The sequence below is a fragment of the Erythrolamprus reginae genome, chromosome 1 (assembly GCF_031021105.1).
Source record: "Erythrolamprus reginae isolate rEryReg1 chromosome 1, rEryReg1.hap1, whole genome shotgun sequence".
Classification (NCBI taxonomy): Eukaryota; Metazoa; Chordata; class Lepidosauria; order Squamata; family Dipsadidae; genus Erythrolamprus; species Erythrolamprus reginae.
Genome location: NC_091950.1, coordinates 335106811 through 335124692, shown reverse-complemented (window position 1 = coordinate 335124692; position 17882 = coordinate 335106811). Strand labels below are relative to the sequence as shown.

The window sequence follows — 17882 nt, the reverse complement described above, 5'->3', positions numbered from 1 at the left end:
GAAGAACTTGAACGATTAAAGATAAATAAGGCAATGGGTCCAGATGGCATCCACCCCAGAGTTCTTAAAGAACTCAGATCTGTCATTGCTACCCCCCTGACTGATTTGTTTAACCAATCCTTGTTAACAGGAGAAGTTCCTGAGGATTGGAGAATGGCCAGTGTTGTGCCTATTCACAAGAAGGGCAGTAGAGAAGAAGCTGGTAACTACAGGCCAGTTAGCTTGACATCAGTTGTAGTTAAAATGATGGAGACTCTACTCAAAAAGAGGATAAATCAGCATATAAAAAACAATAACTTATTAGACCCAAATCAGCATGGCTTTACTGAAGGCAAATCATGTCAGACTAATCTCATTGATTTCTTTGACTATGTCACAAAGGTGTTGGATGAAGGTGGTGCCGTGGATATTGCCTACCTGGACTTCAGCAAAGCCTTTGATACGGTTCCACATAAAGAGCTGATAGATAAATTAGTGAAGATTGGACTTAATCCCTGGATAGTTCAATGGATTTGCAGCTGGCTGAAGCGTAGACATCAGAGAGTTATTGTTAATGGCGAGTATTCTGAGCAGAGTCAGGTTACAAGCGGTGTGCCACAAGGATCTGTTCTGGGTCCTATTCTTTTTAATATATTTGTGAGTGACATAGGGGAAGGTTTGGTAGGGAAGGTTTGCCTATTTGCCGATGATTCTAAAGTGTGCAATAGGGTTGATATTCCTGGAGGCGTCTGTAATATGGTAAATGATTTAGCTTTACTAGATAAATGGTCTAAGCAATGGAAACTGCAGTTTAATGTTTCCAAATGTAAAATAATGCACTTGGGGAAAAGGAATCCTCAATCTGAGTATTGTATTGGCAGTTCAGTGTTGGCAAATACTGAAAAAGAAAAGGATTTAGGGGTAGTGATTTCTGACAGTCTCAAAATGGGTGAACAGTGCAGTCAGGCGGTAGGGAAAGCAAGTAGGATGCTTGGCTGCATAGCTAGAGGTATAACAAGCAGGAAGAGGGAGATTATGATCCCACTATATAGAATGCTGGTGAGACCACATTTGGAATACTGTGTTCAGTTCTGGAGACCTCACCTACAAAAAGATATTGACAAAATTGAACGGGTCCAAAGACGGGCTACAAGAATGGTGGAAGGTCTTAAGCATAAAACGTATCAGGAAAGACTTAATGAACTCAATCTGTATAGTCTGGAGGACAGAAGGAAAAGGGGGGACATGATCGAAACATTTAAATATATTAAAGGGTTAAATAAGGTCCAGGAGGGAAGTGTTTTTAATAGGAAAGTGAACACAAGAACAAGGGGACACAATCTGAAGTTAGTTGGGGGAAAGATCAAAAGCAACATGAGAAAGTATTATTTTACTGAAAGAGTAGTAGATCCTTGGAACAAACTTCCAGCAGATGTGGTAGATAAATCCACAGTAACTGAATTTAAACATGCCTGAGATAAACATATATCCATCCTAAGATAAAATACAGAAAATAGTATAAGGGCAGACTAGATGGACCATGAGGTCTTTTTCTGCCGTCAGACTTCTATGTTTCTATGTTTCTATGATCCTTAATTACTTTTAAAATAGGAAATAATTAAATAGTATGTTTTTACCCATAAATGCTTTAATCATTTTAATTATTATCTAGAACTGAACTTTTATAGCAATTCAAGAAAATTGAGCCACCTGCCTAATCTGTTATCATAATGAACCTTGTGGGTTCAGAACAAAACCTTAAAACCTTACTGTGCTCCTCAACAAATAATGCTGTCTATCATTTGTCCTTTTTGTGGGTATTGAAATAATGTGGCTTAATCCAGTGATTTTCAACCTTTTTTGAGCCGCGGCACATTTTTTACATTTATGAAATCCTGGGGCACATTGAGCGGGGGGGGGGGGCGCTAAAAAAAAGTTTGGACAAAAAAAATCTCTCTCTCTCTCTCTTCCTCCCCTTCACTCTATTTCTTTCTCCCTTCTTTCTTTATCTCTCTCCATCCCTCTTTCTTTCTCTTCCTTCCTTCCTCTCTTTTTTGCTCTCTTTCTCTCTCCCTCCCTACCTCCCTCTATGTCTTTCTCTCTCTCTCTCCTTCCCTCACTCTCTTTCTTTCTCTCTCTTGCTCTCTCTCTTTCTTTCTCTTGTTTTCTCTCTCTCTTGCTTTCTTTCTCTCTTGTTCTCTTTCTCTCGCTCTTTCTCTCTTGCTTTCTTTCTCTCTCTCTTGCTTTCTTTCTCTCTCTCTCTTGCTTTCTTTCTCTTTTGCTTTCTTTCTATCTCTTTCTCTCTCTTTCTTTCTCTTGTTTTCTCTCTCTTGCTTTCTTTCTCTCTGAGCTTCGCGGCACACCTGACTATGTCTCGCGGCACACTAGTGTGCCACGGCACACTGGTTGAAAAACACTGGCTTAATCAACTGAAAAAGAGTCCAAGCACCTATTTGAAAACTTATCTTGGTTGGTAAGACACTCCCACCCAGTCACATGACCTTTAAGCCATCCCCCAATCACATGATTTTTTCAAGCCACTCCTACCTGGTCACATGACCAGCAAGCCACACCCACAAAATAAGCCATACCCATAGTGTGGCAGTAAAAACCCATCACTGACTATACTGTACATCCTCTACAAAATAAGCACGATATGGAAAAAGATCGAGTTCCGCTGAACAAATTTTAAGATGGGAAATGTGTAATGTATATATCTTTCTATGTACATTTTTGATCTTTAGGGGGGGGAAACATGCCCAGCTTTTTCATTTGATGGCACTTGGAAAGGTTAAAATGCCCCAGCATGACTTCTCCAGTCCCTGCAATTAGTAGGTGTTAACTATACGCAGAAATATGTACTCCACAGGAGATCCTGACTGCAGATTTCCACCACCTGTCTAATTAGATTTCTGGGATCCAAGTACATGCATATAATTTTTCCTTACCAAAGAATGGTAAAGTAAATTATCCTATCATATTATGAAGATAGAAACTAAGCACCTTGAAATGGTATCAGCAGTGTAATTATTCTCAGTAATAAAGCTATTGGGAAAATTATTTAGGTCAAACCTGAAGCAAATCATTTCTGAGAAGCTTTTCAGAAAGATTCCAGCCTCCTCTATACAGAAGAAAAATCTTAAAGATGGAAAATAAACCCAACTCCCTGAAATGAACTTTTCTGAGGTCCATATTTTCCCAAAGAAATTTGTAATTCCATCATTCCTGAGTGGGGGAATCCTTGTCTCTAGAAAAGAATGAGGGACACAGCATATGGCATAAGAACCAGACATGTGTTCTGCCGGGCTCTCTGATAGGAGCCTCTCGAAAATTCAAGGGTACAAATTTCAGACACACACACGTTTGAAAGTTCAAAACAATGTTCTTTATCACAAAATTCAAAATAAACAAAGCACTCTTTTTGTATTGCAAAGAGCATTCTTCCCAAAATAACTGGGTAGTCTATACAATTTCCCTTAAGCAGTCATTAAGTACTTAGCTAGCAGGTGTGAAGAAACTTCACACCCCTTCTTCTTCCATCGAAGTGAGACACACACGCACGTTGCTCTGCTTTGGTTTCGAAGGCATGAAAAAGCAACAAACTCCAGCAACACAAGATTCCTGACGAACTCCGATCAGATATTCTTCCACAATGGCCAAACCCACATGCTGCTATTTATAGCAGCAGCCCTAATTACTGGAGCCCCACCCAAACACAGGTGGCCTCCCTTATTTCCTGTAATATGTTCTTACTTGGTCTCTTCTACGCATAATTTTGCGCTTGCGTGGGTCCAAAATGTCATCATCTGAATCAAAGGTAGATAAGGGAGATTGTCTGCCTGGGCTGTGTGCCAAGCCCTCCTCTGCCGAGTCACTCCCACCTTCTTCTTCGTCCGAGGAAACTAAACAATGAACTGATTCTGAATTTTCCCCTGCATCCACCTCCCCATTCCCTGGGGCAGGAGCTGGGCCAGAGCCAACCACAACAACATGTATACTTTACTAGAAGAGCCCTCCACTCCTCCACTCGCAACAGAATATCCTACACAACTAGACTTACAATCCTAGGTTTAGAAAGTTTAGAACTACGTCGCCTTAAATACGACCTAAGCCTAGCCCGTAAAACCATCTGCTACGATGTCCTTCCTGTCAACTTCAGTTTCAACCACAACAACACACGAGCACACAACAGATACAAACTTAAAGTAAACCGCTCCAAACTCACCTGCAGGAAATACGATTTTAGTAACTGAGTTGTTGATGCACTACCAGACTCTAGTATCATCACCTAACCCTCAAAACCTTACCCTTAGACTATCCAATGTTGACCTCTCCCGATTCCTAAAGGTCAGTATGGGGCATGCATAAGTGCACCAGCATGCCTTCAGTCCCCTGTCCTATTGTTTCTCTCTTACTAATATCATGTATATAAACATTGTTATATCTTTGAATACTCCCAATATGTACGACAAAAAAAAACCCAAAATAAATAAATAAAATGTATCTCTGGTCTTAGAGGGTTTGTTGCAGGAGGATTTGGAAGAGGTCCATCTAGTCTGCCCTTATACTATTTTCTGTATTTTATCTTAGGATGGATATATGTTTATCCCAGGCATGTTTAAATTCAGTTACTGTGGATTTATCTACCACGTCTGCTGGAAGTTTGTTCCAAGGATCTACTACTCTTTCAGTAAAATAATATTTTCTCATGTTGCTTTTGATCTTTCCCCCAACTAACTTCAGATTGTGTCCCCTTGTTCTTGTGTTCACTTTCCTATTAAAAACACTTCCCTCCTGGACCTTATTTAACCCTTTAATATATTTAAATGTTTCGATCATGTCCCCCCTTTTCCTTCTGTCCTCCAGACTATACAGATTGAGTTCATTAAGTCTTTCCTGATACGTTTTATGCTTAAGACCTTCCACCATTCTTGTAGCCCGTCTTTGGACCCGTTCAATTTTGTCAATATCTTTTTGTAGGTGAGGTCTCCAGAACTGAACACAGTATTCCGAAGGTGGTCTCACCAGCATTCTATATAGCGGGATCATAATCTCCCTCTTCCTGCTTGTTATACCTCTAGCTATGCAGCCAAGCATCCTACTTGCTTTCCCTACCGCCTGACTGCACTGTTCACTCATTTTGAGACTGTCAGAAATCATGATGTCATGTGATGTCAATGTAACATGGCAACTTTGACACCGATGCCATAAAAGAAATAAAGATATAGTTCTTTGTTTGGGGACTCTTTTTTCCCCCGAAGGAAGTCTAATAAAGTTGCCATACTGAAAGGCTGAAATTGGTTACTACTTGTAATTGGATTCAGAACTAAATTTATCAGACCGATGAGAAATTCTTAAGGTATTTGTGGCTTGCCTTCTCATAAATTTCAAGTAATCACTAATATGTAATGAGACACCATTATATAATTCAGAGTTGATTTGCTTTAGCTACGTGCATAGTTGATTAAGTATTCATTTAATTTGGAGAAAGACAGTAGGTTACCAGTAACAAATAGCTTTGAAGACTAGCTTTGGTAAGATAAATTACCTCCCAAAATAATTCAGAACTTTTCACCCATATTATTGAATAAAATAATTATAGCTGAAGGAAGACTTAAAAAAAAAAAGATGGTGCACTGAAAATATTGAGTACATATTTTTTTTTTACCTTAACATTCTGGTTCTTTCTATTCTCCTCAGTCTGAGGCAGCTAAGAGCTGTCTTTTTCACCCGTTTAAATAAATGATAAATGCATAACGTCAGATCATATCCAAAGACTCGCTTTCTCAAACTTAAATTTTTCACTTTATAAGGCACTGCCTGGAGCCACCAGCAGCACTTTCAACACACTCTTCACCCAAAGGACTGTCCTGCACCAGATAAATCTCTCCCAAATAAGGCTTTCTTTAAAGACCAGATCAAACCTACCGCTAGACATCTCAATCTGTACCTTCAAGCCAACCCTGATGCCTGAATTGAGCATCCTGATCCCTAATCTGTACCATTTTCACTCCCCTCACATGGAAGGTTCCTTCGTGTATAGAACACACATGGACATGGACTACTGCGTTAATGGATAAATTAACAACTGATTTGAAAAGTATTAAAATGACTGAGCAATGGGGAGTAAGTTTTTTTCCCCTAATATAGTGGTACCTCTACTTAAGAACTTAATTCGTTCTGTGACCAGCTTCTTAAGTAGAAAAGTTCTTAAGTAGAAGCAATTTTTCCCATAGGAATCAATGTAAAAGCAAATAATGTGTGCAAACCCATTAGGAAAGAAATAAAAGCTCTGAATTTGGGTGGGAGGAGGAGGAGGAAGAAGAGGAGGAGGACAGTCGCTGCCGAAGGAAGAAGGTGAGGTGAGGGGAATCAAAAAAATCCAAAACTTTAAGGCTTGAAAATAAAAGAGGGACTCTAAGGCAGCGAGGAGGAGCATGCGCCTCCCATACAGCCGGCGCAAGGCTGCCTCCCATACACTGAACCAGAGCGAGAAACCCAGGGTGAATGGCAGGAAACTGGCTGGGCCTTTGTGCCGCTCTCAAATTTCCTGGGAAATTTTTCCGGGCTCGGGTTGTTAAGTAGAAAATGGTTCTTAAGTGTTGTGGTTAGCTGTAGCCCAGCTCCTGCCCCAAGGACTGTGGATGTGGGGGAGACATCCACATGCCGCAGGCCTGTTTTGTTCCCGGTGGAATCTGCTGATGAAGGCTCCTCTGACCAAGAAGACATGAGTGACAGGGAGGAGGAGAGTGTGGCAGACAGCTCAGAAGGAGATCAATTATCTCTCTCCTCCTTGGATTCAGAACAAGAGTTAATGATACAGCCACGCATGCGGAGAGCGATGCATAGGCAGCAACAACTGAGAGATTATTATCAAAGAAAATGAGGCCACCTGTGGTTGGGTGGGGCTGTGGTAATTAGTGAGGCTGCTATAAATAGCAGCCTGTGGGTTTGGCCATTGTGGAGGATTATCTGATCGTTGTGTTTCGTGCCTGCCTTGCTGACTTCGACCTTGGTGTGTTGCTTTTTCCCCGCTTTGAAACTAAATCAGAGCAAAGTGTGTTTCACTTTGTGAAAGAAGAAGGACTGTGAATTGCCTCACAGCTGCAAACTAAGTATCTCAGAACTGATAAGGGACTTGTACCAATTACCAGTTTGTTTGGAGATGAGTGCTCTTTGCTATACAAAAAGAGGACTTAGTTTAAGTGAATTTTCGTTATAAAGAATATTGTTTTGAATTTTCAAACGTGTGTGTGTCTGAAATTTGTATCTGAATTTTTGGGAGGATTCTACCAGAGAGCTCGACAGAACATTAAGAAGAGGCAAAAAAATCTTGAACACCCGGTTCTTATCTAGAAAAGTTCTTAAATAGAGGTGTTCTTAGGTAGAGGTACCACTGTATAGTCTTTCAATAGGCATTTTACCTCTTTGGCTCTTTCCATTGCCCAGGAAGTATTTTGGAAAGACTGTGGCTGGTGAGAGTGGTTACTTTTTCCTCTGAATTAGTAATATATAATAACATTGATATACGGAGGTTTCTATCTTAACCACTGTAAAATAAATCTCTGTGATTGAATTTAAATGGATACTGAGTGGCTCCACAATCCCTTTCCTTTTCCTCCTTTGTTATTTTCTAGCTTTGATATATACCCTGGATATTTGTATAAAAAACCCTAGAAATTGTCCTTCTGAAGGAGAAAGACCTTGAAAGAATAAAACAGAACTGGCACCTACACTATTAAAGGCGCAGTTGTAGCCCTCTGATTTTGCTCATGTTAGACGCACGCTTTTATTTCGAAGCAAGTTCAAGACTCAAAAAATAATGATGTCGTTTAGCCAGGAGTCAGAGGGAACAGGGTATTTATCAGAAGAATGCACACTTTCATTTTGGAAATAAACAGTCCTTTTGTGACACAAGCCAAAATACTTGCCATATTTTAATAGGCTCATAAATACACTTGGGCTACTTCAAGCCAACCTTGCTTGCTTCTTCTCTTCTCCACTCCTGTCCCACCCCAAATTTATCGGGAGTAAAGAGTGGTATGAATGGGTAGTTTATTTATTTATTTATTAGATTTGTATGCCACCCCTCTCCGCAGACTCGGGGTGGCTAACAGCAATATTAATACAATGTAAACAAACCTAATATTTAAGTTCATGTCTTGGCCAAATTAGAGCCTGAAGGCTTGCCAATAAGAAACTTCAGAGCACAAAGATTCAATTATAGATTAAATTTGCCAGGAATTTGGGGTGGGGAGAGCAACTAGGAAACTCTTCAGTGGAAATAATGGTAACACTGCGTGAGAGTTGACTACAGGGAAGTCTGAACGTAGCAGCTGGTAAGGAAGCATCTGGAATGGGCCTCAAGTATCTCATACCGATCCTGAACTGAGAATTGTTTAGGTTATCTTGCTGCTTTCAACTGAAAGGGTAACATGAACTATAAAACAAGAGAGAGAGAAATCACACAAAGAAACAGCCTCCTACTTGAGCTAACATATTACTGTGTTTCCCCAAAAATAAGCCCACTGCAACAATATCGCCAAAAAGGCTTCTAGAGTTGTTAACCTGATCCTATGCAGCTTCTGCTCTGGCAATCTCACGCTACTCACAAGAGCCTACAAAACTTTTGCCAGACCCATCCTTGAATACAGTTCATCTGTCTGGAACCCATAACTCATCTCGGACATCAACACCCTTGAAAATGTCCAAAGATACTTCACCAGAAGAGCCCTTCACTCCTCCACTCGAAATAGAATACCCTACGAAAGCAGACTATCAATCCTAGGTCTAGAAAGCTTAGAACTACGTTGCCTAAAACACGATCTAAGTATTGCCCACACGATCATATGCTGCAACGTTCTACCTGTCAATGACTACTTCAGCTTCAACCGCAACAACACAAGAGCACGCAACAGATTCAAACTTAATATTAACCACTCCAAACTTGACTGTAAAAAATATGACTTCAGCAACCGAGTTGTCGAAGCGTGGAACTCATTACCTGACTCAGTAGTGTCAACCCCTAACCCCAAACATTTTTCCCTTAGACTATCCACGATTGACCTCTCCAGGTTCCTTAGAGGTCAGTAAGGGGCGTGCATAAGTGCACCAGTGTGCCTTCCGTCCCCTGTCCAATTGTCTCTCCTTATCTCATTTATCTTGTCTTCCTTTCAAATATCTTCACCTATACTTTTATATCTTTTCTTCTATTCTTTTCTTTACTTATATTATTACATATCTTTCTCTTCGATGTGCATTATATATTGGACAAAATAAATAAAATAAATAAATAAATAAATAAGACCCTGTCTTTTATTTTTTTGAACCCTGAAATAAGGGCTTGGCCTTATTGCCATGCATTCAAAAAAACCCGATTGGGCTTATTATCAGGGGATGTCTTACAAGGGTTATCCAGAAAGTAAGGTTACAAGGCACATAACTCTTGTGGGGAACGTTCGTGGGGGAAGTTGGTATTACTATTGTGTAGCGAGAAGCCAGCGGAAGAGAACGAGCAGTGCCAGTGGTCAGTAGATCATTGACTGGTGTTCTGGTGAAGGTTAGAGATGAGTGCCCCGCCAAGTGCGAAATGCGCATTGCAATACACTACTTGAATGCTAAGGGCAAGAACGCTGCTGTGATGGGTTCCCAAGATTTGTGCGTGATGGGTGCCCAAGATTTTTCTCGCTGATTGCTGAGTTTTGAATTTTTGGGCTAAAGGAGAATGAGTATGGCGCCACTGCATTTATTGACATTTGCTCTCTGAAGTATGGTGGTAAGTCATTTCTTATCACTGTACAGTTGAAAAAAGCCTTGCCTTCAATCTCGAAACAGTCAAGAAATTCTCGGGGTGGCACTGATTCTGCCGATTTTATGCACTTCAGTAAGCATCGGACCAGAATATCTTCGGGACCACCTTCTGCCGCACGAATCCCAGCAGCCGATTAGGTCCCACAGAGTTGGCCTTCACCAGGTCCCATCGACTAAACAATGTTGTCTGGCAGTACCTAGGGGAAGAGCCTTCTCTGTGGCGGCCCCGTCCCTCTGGAATCAACTCCCCCTGGAGATTCGAACTGCCCCCACCCTCCTCACCTTCCACAAAACTTTGAAGACCCATTATGTTGCCAGGCATGGGAGGATTAATGCGCCCCCTTCCGACTAGCAAGACTTGAGTATGGTATGATTGTGTAGTATCGACTGTTTTTTAATGATAGTGAGTTTTTTAACGTTAGTTTTAACCATTAGATTTGTGCTATATTGTTATTGTTGTTGTGATCCACCCCGAGTCTTCAGAGAGGGGTGGCATACAAATCTAATAAATTATTATTGTTGTTGTTGTTGTTGTTGTTATTATTATTATTATCATCATCATCATCATCATCATCTTGGGCACCCATCACAGCAGTATTCAAGCAGCACTTTGCACTTGGAAGGAAACAGAATGAGGATGCTCATCTCAAACCTTCACCACAATGCCAGTCGATGATCTACTGACCACTGGCGCTGCTCGTTCTCTTCCACTGGCTTCCTGCTACACAATAGTAATACCAACTTCCCCCATGAACATTCCCCGTGAGAGCTACGTAACCTTACTTTCCAGATAACGCTCGTATTTGGGGGGGAAACAGGGTACATGCACAGTGGCTGCATGTTAGTAGGATATTATTACAGGCATTATGATAATCAATGAAAGTCAACCTTCTGCAATGCATCAAGCATCTCTTTCTCATTTCATCATCTGATTCCAATAAATAATAACATTTCACTTCTTTTTTTTTTACTAGGCTGGCTTGCTTGCAGCTCAAAATGGAACAAGCCTCATCAAACCCAAAAGAATGACTGCTGGAAACAAACTGGGAAAAAACTAAATCGATACCTCTTTTAATTCACAGGGCGAACTTTGGTGTTTCTTCTCAATAGGGGAGTATCGGAAAGATTTTTGCTTGGAACTATTAACTGAAAAGCAATTTGACTGTTCCCACTTTGAGGTTGAAAAGGCATCTTCCATCTCCTCTATTTCCTCAGTCTGGCTCTCTTCTCCCTCCGAAACAGAAGGGCCATTTTGGCTGAGCAGAAACCCATGGATCAACAGCTGACAGGCCTCCAAGTCAACTTCACATACTTTTTCTAAAAGATGGCTTCTTCCACAGCTGAAAGAAAAGGCAACATAAAAATCAATAATATGCTTAGAGAAAAAACACTCATGTCTCATATAAAAATGTCAGGATTCTCTTGGTTTCTTTTAGGGCATTTTGGTTTTATCATTGTAAAAACAGTTCTCATAAAGGATTCAGCAGATGTGTTGCCTTGTCAGTTTATTATATTTTTACCCCTTTTTTATTACTTTATAAGTAACTCAAGGTGGCAAATATACCCAAAACGCCTTCCTCTTTTTATTGGTTTGTTTGTTTGTTCCTTCATTTATTTATTTGCCGCCCCTCTCCGAGGACTCGGGGCGGCTTACAGCATATAAAGGAACATTATAACTTCCTAAATCCAGTTAGCTTAAATTAATTAATCTAAAAACCTAAAATCATTTTTTTTAAAACTCTCATTCCCACTCAATCAACTAACTGATAGTACATTCGTCAGCCAGGGGGTTAGAGTTTAGTGACCCCAAGCATGGCGGCATAGATTAATTGAGATTCTTGCAAAAGGTGAGGAGGGTGGGGGCAGTATGAATCTCTGGGGGGAGCTGATTCCAGAGGGCTGGAGCCCCTACAGAGAAAGCTCTTCCCTGGGGCCCGCCAAGCAACATTGTCTAGTTCAGTGTTTCCCAGCCTTGGCAACTTGAAGATATCTAGACTTCAACTCCCAGAATTCCCTAGCCAGCAAATGCTGGCTGGGGAATTCTGGGAGTTGAAGTCCAAGTAGCTTCAAGTCTGCATTGGTTGCCGATCAGTTTCCGGTCACAATTCAAAGTGTTGGTCATCACGTATAAAGCCCTTCATGGCACTGGACCAGGATATCTACGAGACCGCCTTCTACTGCATGAATCCCAGCAACCGGTTAGGTCCCACAGAGTGGGCCTTCTCCGGGTCCCGTCAACAAAACAATGTCATTTGGTGGGGCCCAGGGGAAAAGCCTTCTCTGTGGCAGCCCCAGCCCTCTGGAACCAACTCTCCCTGGAGATTAGAATTGCCCCCACCCTCCTCACCTTTCGTAAGCTCCTTAAAACCCACCTCTGCCATCAGGCATGGGGGAACTGAGATATTCGTTCCCCGTAGGCCTTTACAATTTATGCATGGTATGTTTGTTTGTATGGATGTTTGGTTTTACAATAAGGGTTTTTTAGTTGTTTTTAGTATTGGATTTACATGATGTTTTTTATTACTGTTGTTAGCCGCCCCTAGTCTACGGAGAGGGGCGGCATACAAATCCAATCAATCAATCAATCAAAAATAAATAAATAAATAAATAAATAAATAAATAAATAAATAAATAAATAAGTAAGTTGCCAAGATTGGGAAACACTGGTCTAGTTGATGGGACCTGGAGAAGGCCAACTCTGTGGGACCTAACCAGTCGCTGGGACTCATGCGATTCTTCCTGTGCTCCCCACAACTACAACCTTGCAAGGTGAGATGTATGGCTCTATGACAATTCACTATGGCCAACACGCCACAGCAAGCTCACCACAGCTACCTTGCTACAGGATAACTTACTGCAGGGCAAGAGTTACATGTCCAGATATATCACTATTACAGTTCTACTCAATATCCAACTCACGCTCAAACTACTCCAGCCAGCCAACGGACAATAACCACCATCAACCTCAAATGACCACAAGGGAATGGTGGAGTTGATCTGCATATTATAATGCTCTGGCCCAATCACATTGCAGTTCACACCCAATGACTCAGCATTAGCATGCTTGCATTCTACCTTTTACCTTATATGGTAATACAGTGATCCCTCGATTATCGCGAGGGTTCCGTTCCAAGACCCCTCGCGATAATCGATTTTTCGCGATGTAGGGTTGCGGAAGTAAAAACACCATCTGCGCATGCGCGCCCTTTTTTTCATGGCCGTGCATGCGCAGATGGTGGAGTTTGCGTGGGCGGCGGGGAAGACCCAGGGAAGGTTCCTTCGGCCGCCCAGCAGCTGATCTGCTCGGCAGCGCAGCAGCAGCGAGCAGACGAAAATCGGGGTTTCCCCGCCGCCCACGCAAAGGGGAAACCCCGATTCGGCTCCTCGCTGCGCTGCCGAGCAGATCAGCTGCTGGGTGGCCGAAGGAACCTTCCCTGGGTCTTCCTCGCTGATGCCCCCGCTCGCCCACCCGCTGCCCGCCCGCCGCCCGCCAGCAAGAGGGGGAGAGATAGAGAAAGAGAGAGAAGGAAAGAAAGAGATGAGAGAGGGAGGAAGAGAGTGTGAGAGAGGAAGAAGCAAGATAGAGAAAGAGAGAGAGAAAGGAAGATGAGAAAGGAAGAGAGTGACGTCATCGGGTGGGAAAAATCGCTATATAGCGTTTCGCGAAGAACGAGATCGCGAAAATCGAGGGATCACTGTACAATGAAATATCACCCAGATTGCTAAACCTGACATTACACTAATATCAAAGAAATGGAACAGCACCATTAAAGAATGAATACGAAAGGTGGGACAAAAGGAAACATGAATGACAAAACTTTGTTTTTAAAAAATTAAATAATTAAATTGAATTGTCAAATTGGTGAGTTGGCCGTGGTGCATTGTCCTGTGGTGAGTTGGTGTTGGCAAGTTGGCCAGAGCGAATTGGCCCATTCCAGATTTGGGCTCCGAAAGTGAGTAAACTGGCTCAAAGTCACCCAATCTAAACAAAACAAACAGTTTAGAATAATAGCGACTTGTTTCAGTATGAATTCGGGTGAATTTGGTTACTATCAAGCAGGCTGCTTAACATCAAGGGAAACCTGCAGTGGTGTGCATATTCATTTAAGAAGGGATGGTTTAGTTTGTACTTCATCCTATTCTGCAGCTCTTTCAAGAAATCACAACATTCAGTTTAGCCTCATTCAAATACAGTGACACCTCTACCTACAAACGCCTCTATTTACGAACTTCTCTAGATAATAACCAGGTGTTCAAGATTTTTTGCCTCTTCTCAAGAACAATTTTCCACTTACAAACAGGACCCTCTGAAACTGTAACCGGAAAAGGCAGGGAGAAGCCTCCATGGGGCCTCTCTAGGAATCTCCTGGGAGGAAAGAGGGCCAGAAAATGCGGGGAGAAGCCTCCGTGGGGCCTCTCTAGGAATCTCCTGGGAGGAAACAGGGCTGGAAAAGGTGGGGAAAAGCCTCCGTGGGGCCTCTCTAGGAATCTCCTGGGAGGAAACAGGGCTGGAAAAGGCAGGGAAAAGCCTCCGTGGGGCCTCTCTAGGAATCTCCTGGGAGGAAACAGGGCCGGAAAAGGCAGGGAGAAGCCTCCATGGGGCCTCTCTAGGAATCTCCTGGGAGGAAACAGGGCCTACACCCTCCCTGTGGTTTCCCCAATCTCACACATTATTTGCTTTTACATTGATTCCTATGGGAACAATTGCTTCTTCTTACAAACCTTTCTACTTAAGAACCTGGTCACGGAACAAATTAAGTTCATAAGTAGAGGTACCACTGTGTACACTATCTATACAGTGATCAGGATCCAATGATCAAGGCTATCATGGGAGCTTCAGAAAAGCATGAAAGCATCCATTTTCAAGAGTAAAAATACTACAAAGCATGAGTCAAGTCTTTTTGCTAGGAAGAAACAAGTAAACACTGGAGTCCATCTTAGATATGTAGGATTTAATGTAAAGCCACAGTCCTCTAAAGCAGCGTTTCCCAACCGGTGTGCCGCAGCACAGTAGTGTGCCGCGAGACATGGCCAGGTGTGCCGCGAGAAGCTCCAGCTGGGCGGGGCGCTGCTGGCGCCCCTGCCTGAGTGTCGTCCTGTGGATGGTCTTGGGCTTCACAGTCGCTTCCTGGTTCCCTCTCCTCCCACCACCTGTGTCTCCCGCCGTTGCCTCCCACCAAGCCGTCACCCGTTGCCATGGGTTCCTCAAGTGGGAGCTGCCGCTTCCCTCCGTCCAGCTCAGCCACGCTACCGTAGAAAGCACAGAGGTTATTGCCACCGCTTCTGCCTCCACTCAGGGAGCCACCGTGGTCACCGCGCCTTTTCCTCTCGCTCAGCTCAACCACGATGGCTCCCTGAGTGGAGGCAGAGGCGGCGGCAATAACCTCTTGGCGGAGGGGAAGCGCTGACGGGCTCTCCTCCTTCCCCACCCCCGCGCTTCTCTCCCGTCCTGGCTTTTGCTTCGCCCCATGATTTCCCCGCAATTTCATCCAGGCCACCTCTTGCCTCCTTTTGAACTGCGGGGAAATCTGCGGGCGAAGCAAAAGCCAGGGCGGGAGAGAAGCGCGGGGGTGGGGAAGGAGGAGAGCCCGTCAGCGCTTCCCCTCCGCCAAGCTGCCTGCTTGTCCTCGCGCCTCGTTGCTACCTCCTGCCTTTTTCCAGGGGCCTTTGGAAGGTACCCAGGGAAGGGGGGGGATTGGGGGTGGCTGCAGCAGCTTCTCGTCCTCCTCATCGGGCTGCTAACGCCCGCCCGGCCCCTCTTGCATGCAGTCCCTTCACCAAGTGCTTTTTTCTTCTCACAGCTGAGGCAGGATTTGGAATGTCGGGGGTGTGTGCGTGCGTGCTCCGCATCCCCCTGCCACCTGGAACATTTAAAATAAGAAAAACCTTCGCCGGCCTCCGCAGAGAAGAAAGGAAGAGAGAGAGCAAGAGAGACATAGCAAGAGAGGCAGAGAGAGAGAGCAAGAGAGACATAGCAAGAGAGGCAGAGAGAGAGAGAGACAGAGAAAGAGAAAGAGAGAGAAAGAAAGAGAGCTAGCAAGAGAGAGAGAGAGAGAGACAGAGAGAGAGAAAGAGAGACAGAGAGAGAGAGAAAGAGATAGCAAGAGAGAGAGAAAGAGAGAGAAAAAGAGAGAGAATGAAAGAGAGATAGCAAGAGAGGCAGAGAGAGCAAGGGAGAGAGAAAGACATATAGGGAGGGAAGGAGGGAGAGAGAAAGAGAGCAAAAGAGAGAGCAAGAAAGAAAGAGGGATGGAGAAAGAGAAAGAAGGGAAGGAAGGAAGAGAGAGAAAGAGTGAGGGAGAAATAGAGCGAAATGGAGGAAGATTTTTTTTTTTGTCAAAACTTTTCTTTAGCCACCCACCACCCACCACGTTCAGTGTTCCCCAGGATTTTGAAAATGTGAATAATGTGCCACGGCTCAAAAAAGGTTGGGAAACACTGCTCTAAAGAAGCCGGTGGGAAGAATGACCCAGTTATTTTGATTACAAAAGAATTAAGACCACATAGGAGTACATAGCTATCCCAGCTAAATCTTGTTAAAATAACATAACCTAGTTTCTCAAATGACAAATAGAAATAATTTTGAAACTAAGGAGGAATGTAATTATATGGAAGTATCAACTTCAATTTGTTTAAAAATTTTACACAGTAAGGGCAAATTCTTTATTACATTTGGTATCTTTTCTGCAGAGTCTATATAAATGAAATTTCCTCATTAAGATACATGCAACTGAACTACTTAGGGTATGACTATGTATATGTAAGAGTATCTGTAATTCAAATGTATGTAAGAGTTGGATTTAACAGATTCAGACATAAGAAATAAACTTTTTTACTTGTTTAATTTTCCCAGCAATCCATGCTACAATCCTCATGCAACTGATGCTATGCTAAGATATTCATGAACTGGGACAGCCAGTGGTAACAAAGTCAGACAAGAGCAACAATAATTATGGGACTGGAGAAAAACAATAATAAACAACAATAAAACAAAAAGGCAACAAAGTTCTAGGCTGCATTATAAGAGGGATAGAATCAAGATCAGGTGAAGTGTTAATACCACTTTATAAGGCCTTGGTAAGTCCACACTTGGAATACTGCATTTAGTTTTGGTTGCCACGATGCAAAAAGGATGTTGAGACTCTAGAAAGAGTGCAGAGAAGAGCAACAAAGATAATTAGGGGACTGGAGGCTAAAACACATGAGGAACTGGGTATGTCTAGTTTAATGAAAAGAAGGACCAGGGGAGACATGATAGCAGTGTTCCAATATCACAGGCGTTGCCACAAACAAGAGGGAGTGAAGCTATTCTCCAAAGCACCTGAGGGTAGAACAAGAAGCAATGGGTGAAAACTAATCGAGGAGAGAAGCAACTTAGAACTAAGGAGAAATTCTCTGACAGTTAGAACAATTAATCAGTGAAAGCACCTGCCTCCAGAAGTTGTGGGTGCTCCAACACCAGATGTTTTAAAGATGTTGAATAATCATTTGTCTGAAGTGGTATAGGCAGTGATGGGCAACTACCTGGAACGGCTGGAATGCCGTTCCGCCAGCAGCAACAGAGCGCATAGGCCCACTTCGTTGCCGCTGGGCATGCACGTGTCGTGCGTGCACAGCTGGCACTATTCTGGTAAAAATTATCGGGGTTTTGCTTCTGTGCATGTGCAGAAGCAAAGAAATGGAAATTTTTACCCAAAGGATGTCAACGTGAGATTTCAGCTGCTAAATGTCACTGCCGCACCTAGAGCAGCACCTAGGGCCAACAGGTAACAGCCGCCTGCCCGAGCTCCAGCCAGGTGGCCTGCTCTCTACTCTCCCGCGCCACAGGCATCTCTCGGCGCATGTGGGAGAGCACAGAGCTTGGGGCTGCCCTACCTGCTCCCCGCGCCATGGCCCATCGACCAGGAGATCAAATGTAAGAGCCGTGGTGCGCTGTAGGGGGCAGGCTGCTTGTGCTGGTGTCAGGGGGCGGTGGCAGCATGGCGGTGGCTGGTAACGTGGCGGGCCAATGGGAGCCGGCAACTCCCATCGCTCATGCTGGTGTCAGGGGATGGGGGGCAGCATGGCATCGCCTGGCAACGCGGTGGGCTGAT

The 17882-nt window shown here is 43.4% G+C and overlaps 1 protein-coding gene across 1 annotated transcript in view; it reads right to left on the bottom strand.

Annotated features, from left to right (window-relative positions):
* The window catches only part of DISC1 (DISC1 scaffold protein), a 206358-nt gene that overhangs the window by 24306 nt on the left and 164170 nt on the right, over positions 1–17882 (bottom strand). The window contains exon 11 of the mRNA XM_070733963.1: positions 10856–11129. Coding sequence (XP_070590064.1) covers positions 10856–11129 — 274 coding nt within the window. The remainder of the gene's footprint in view (positions 1–10855; positions 11130–17882) is intronic.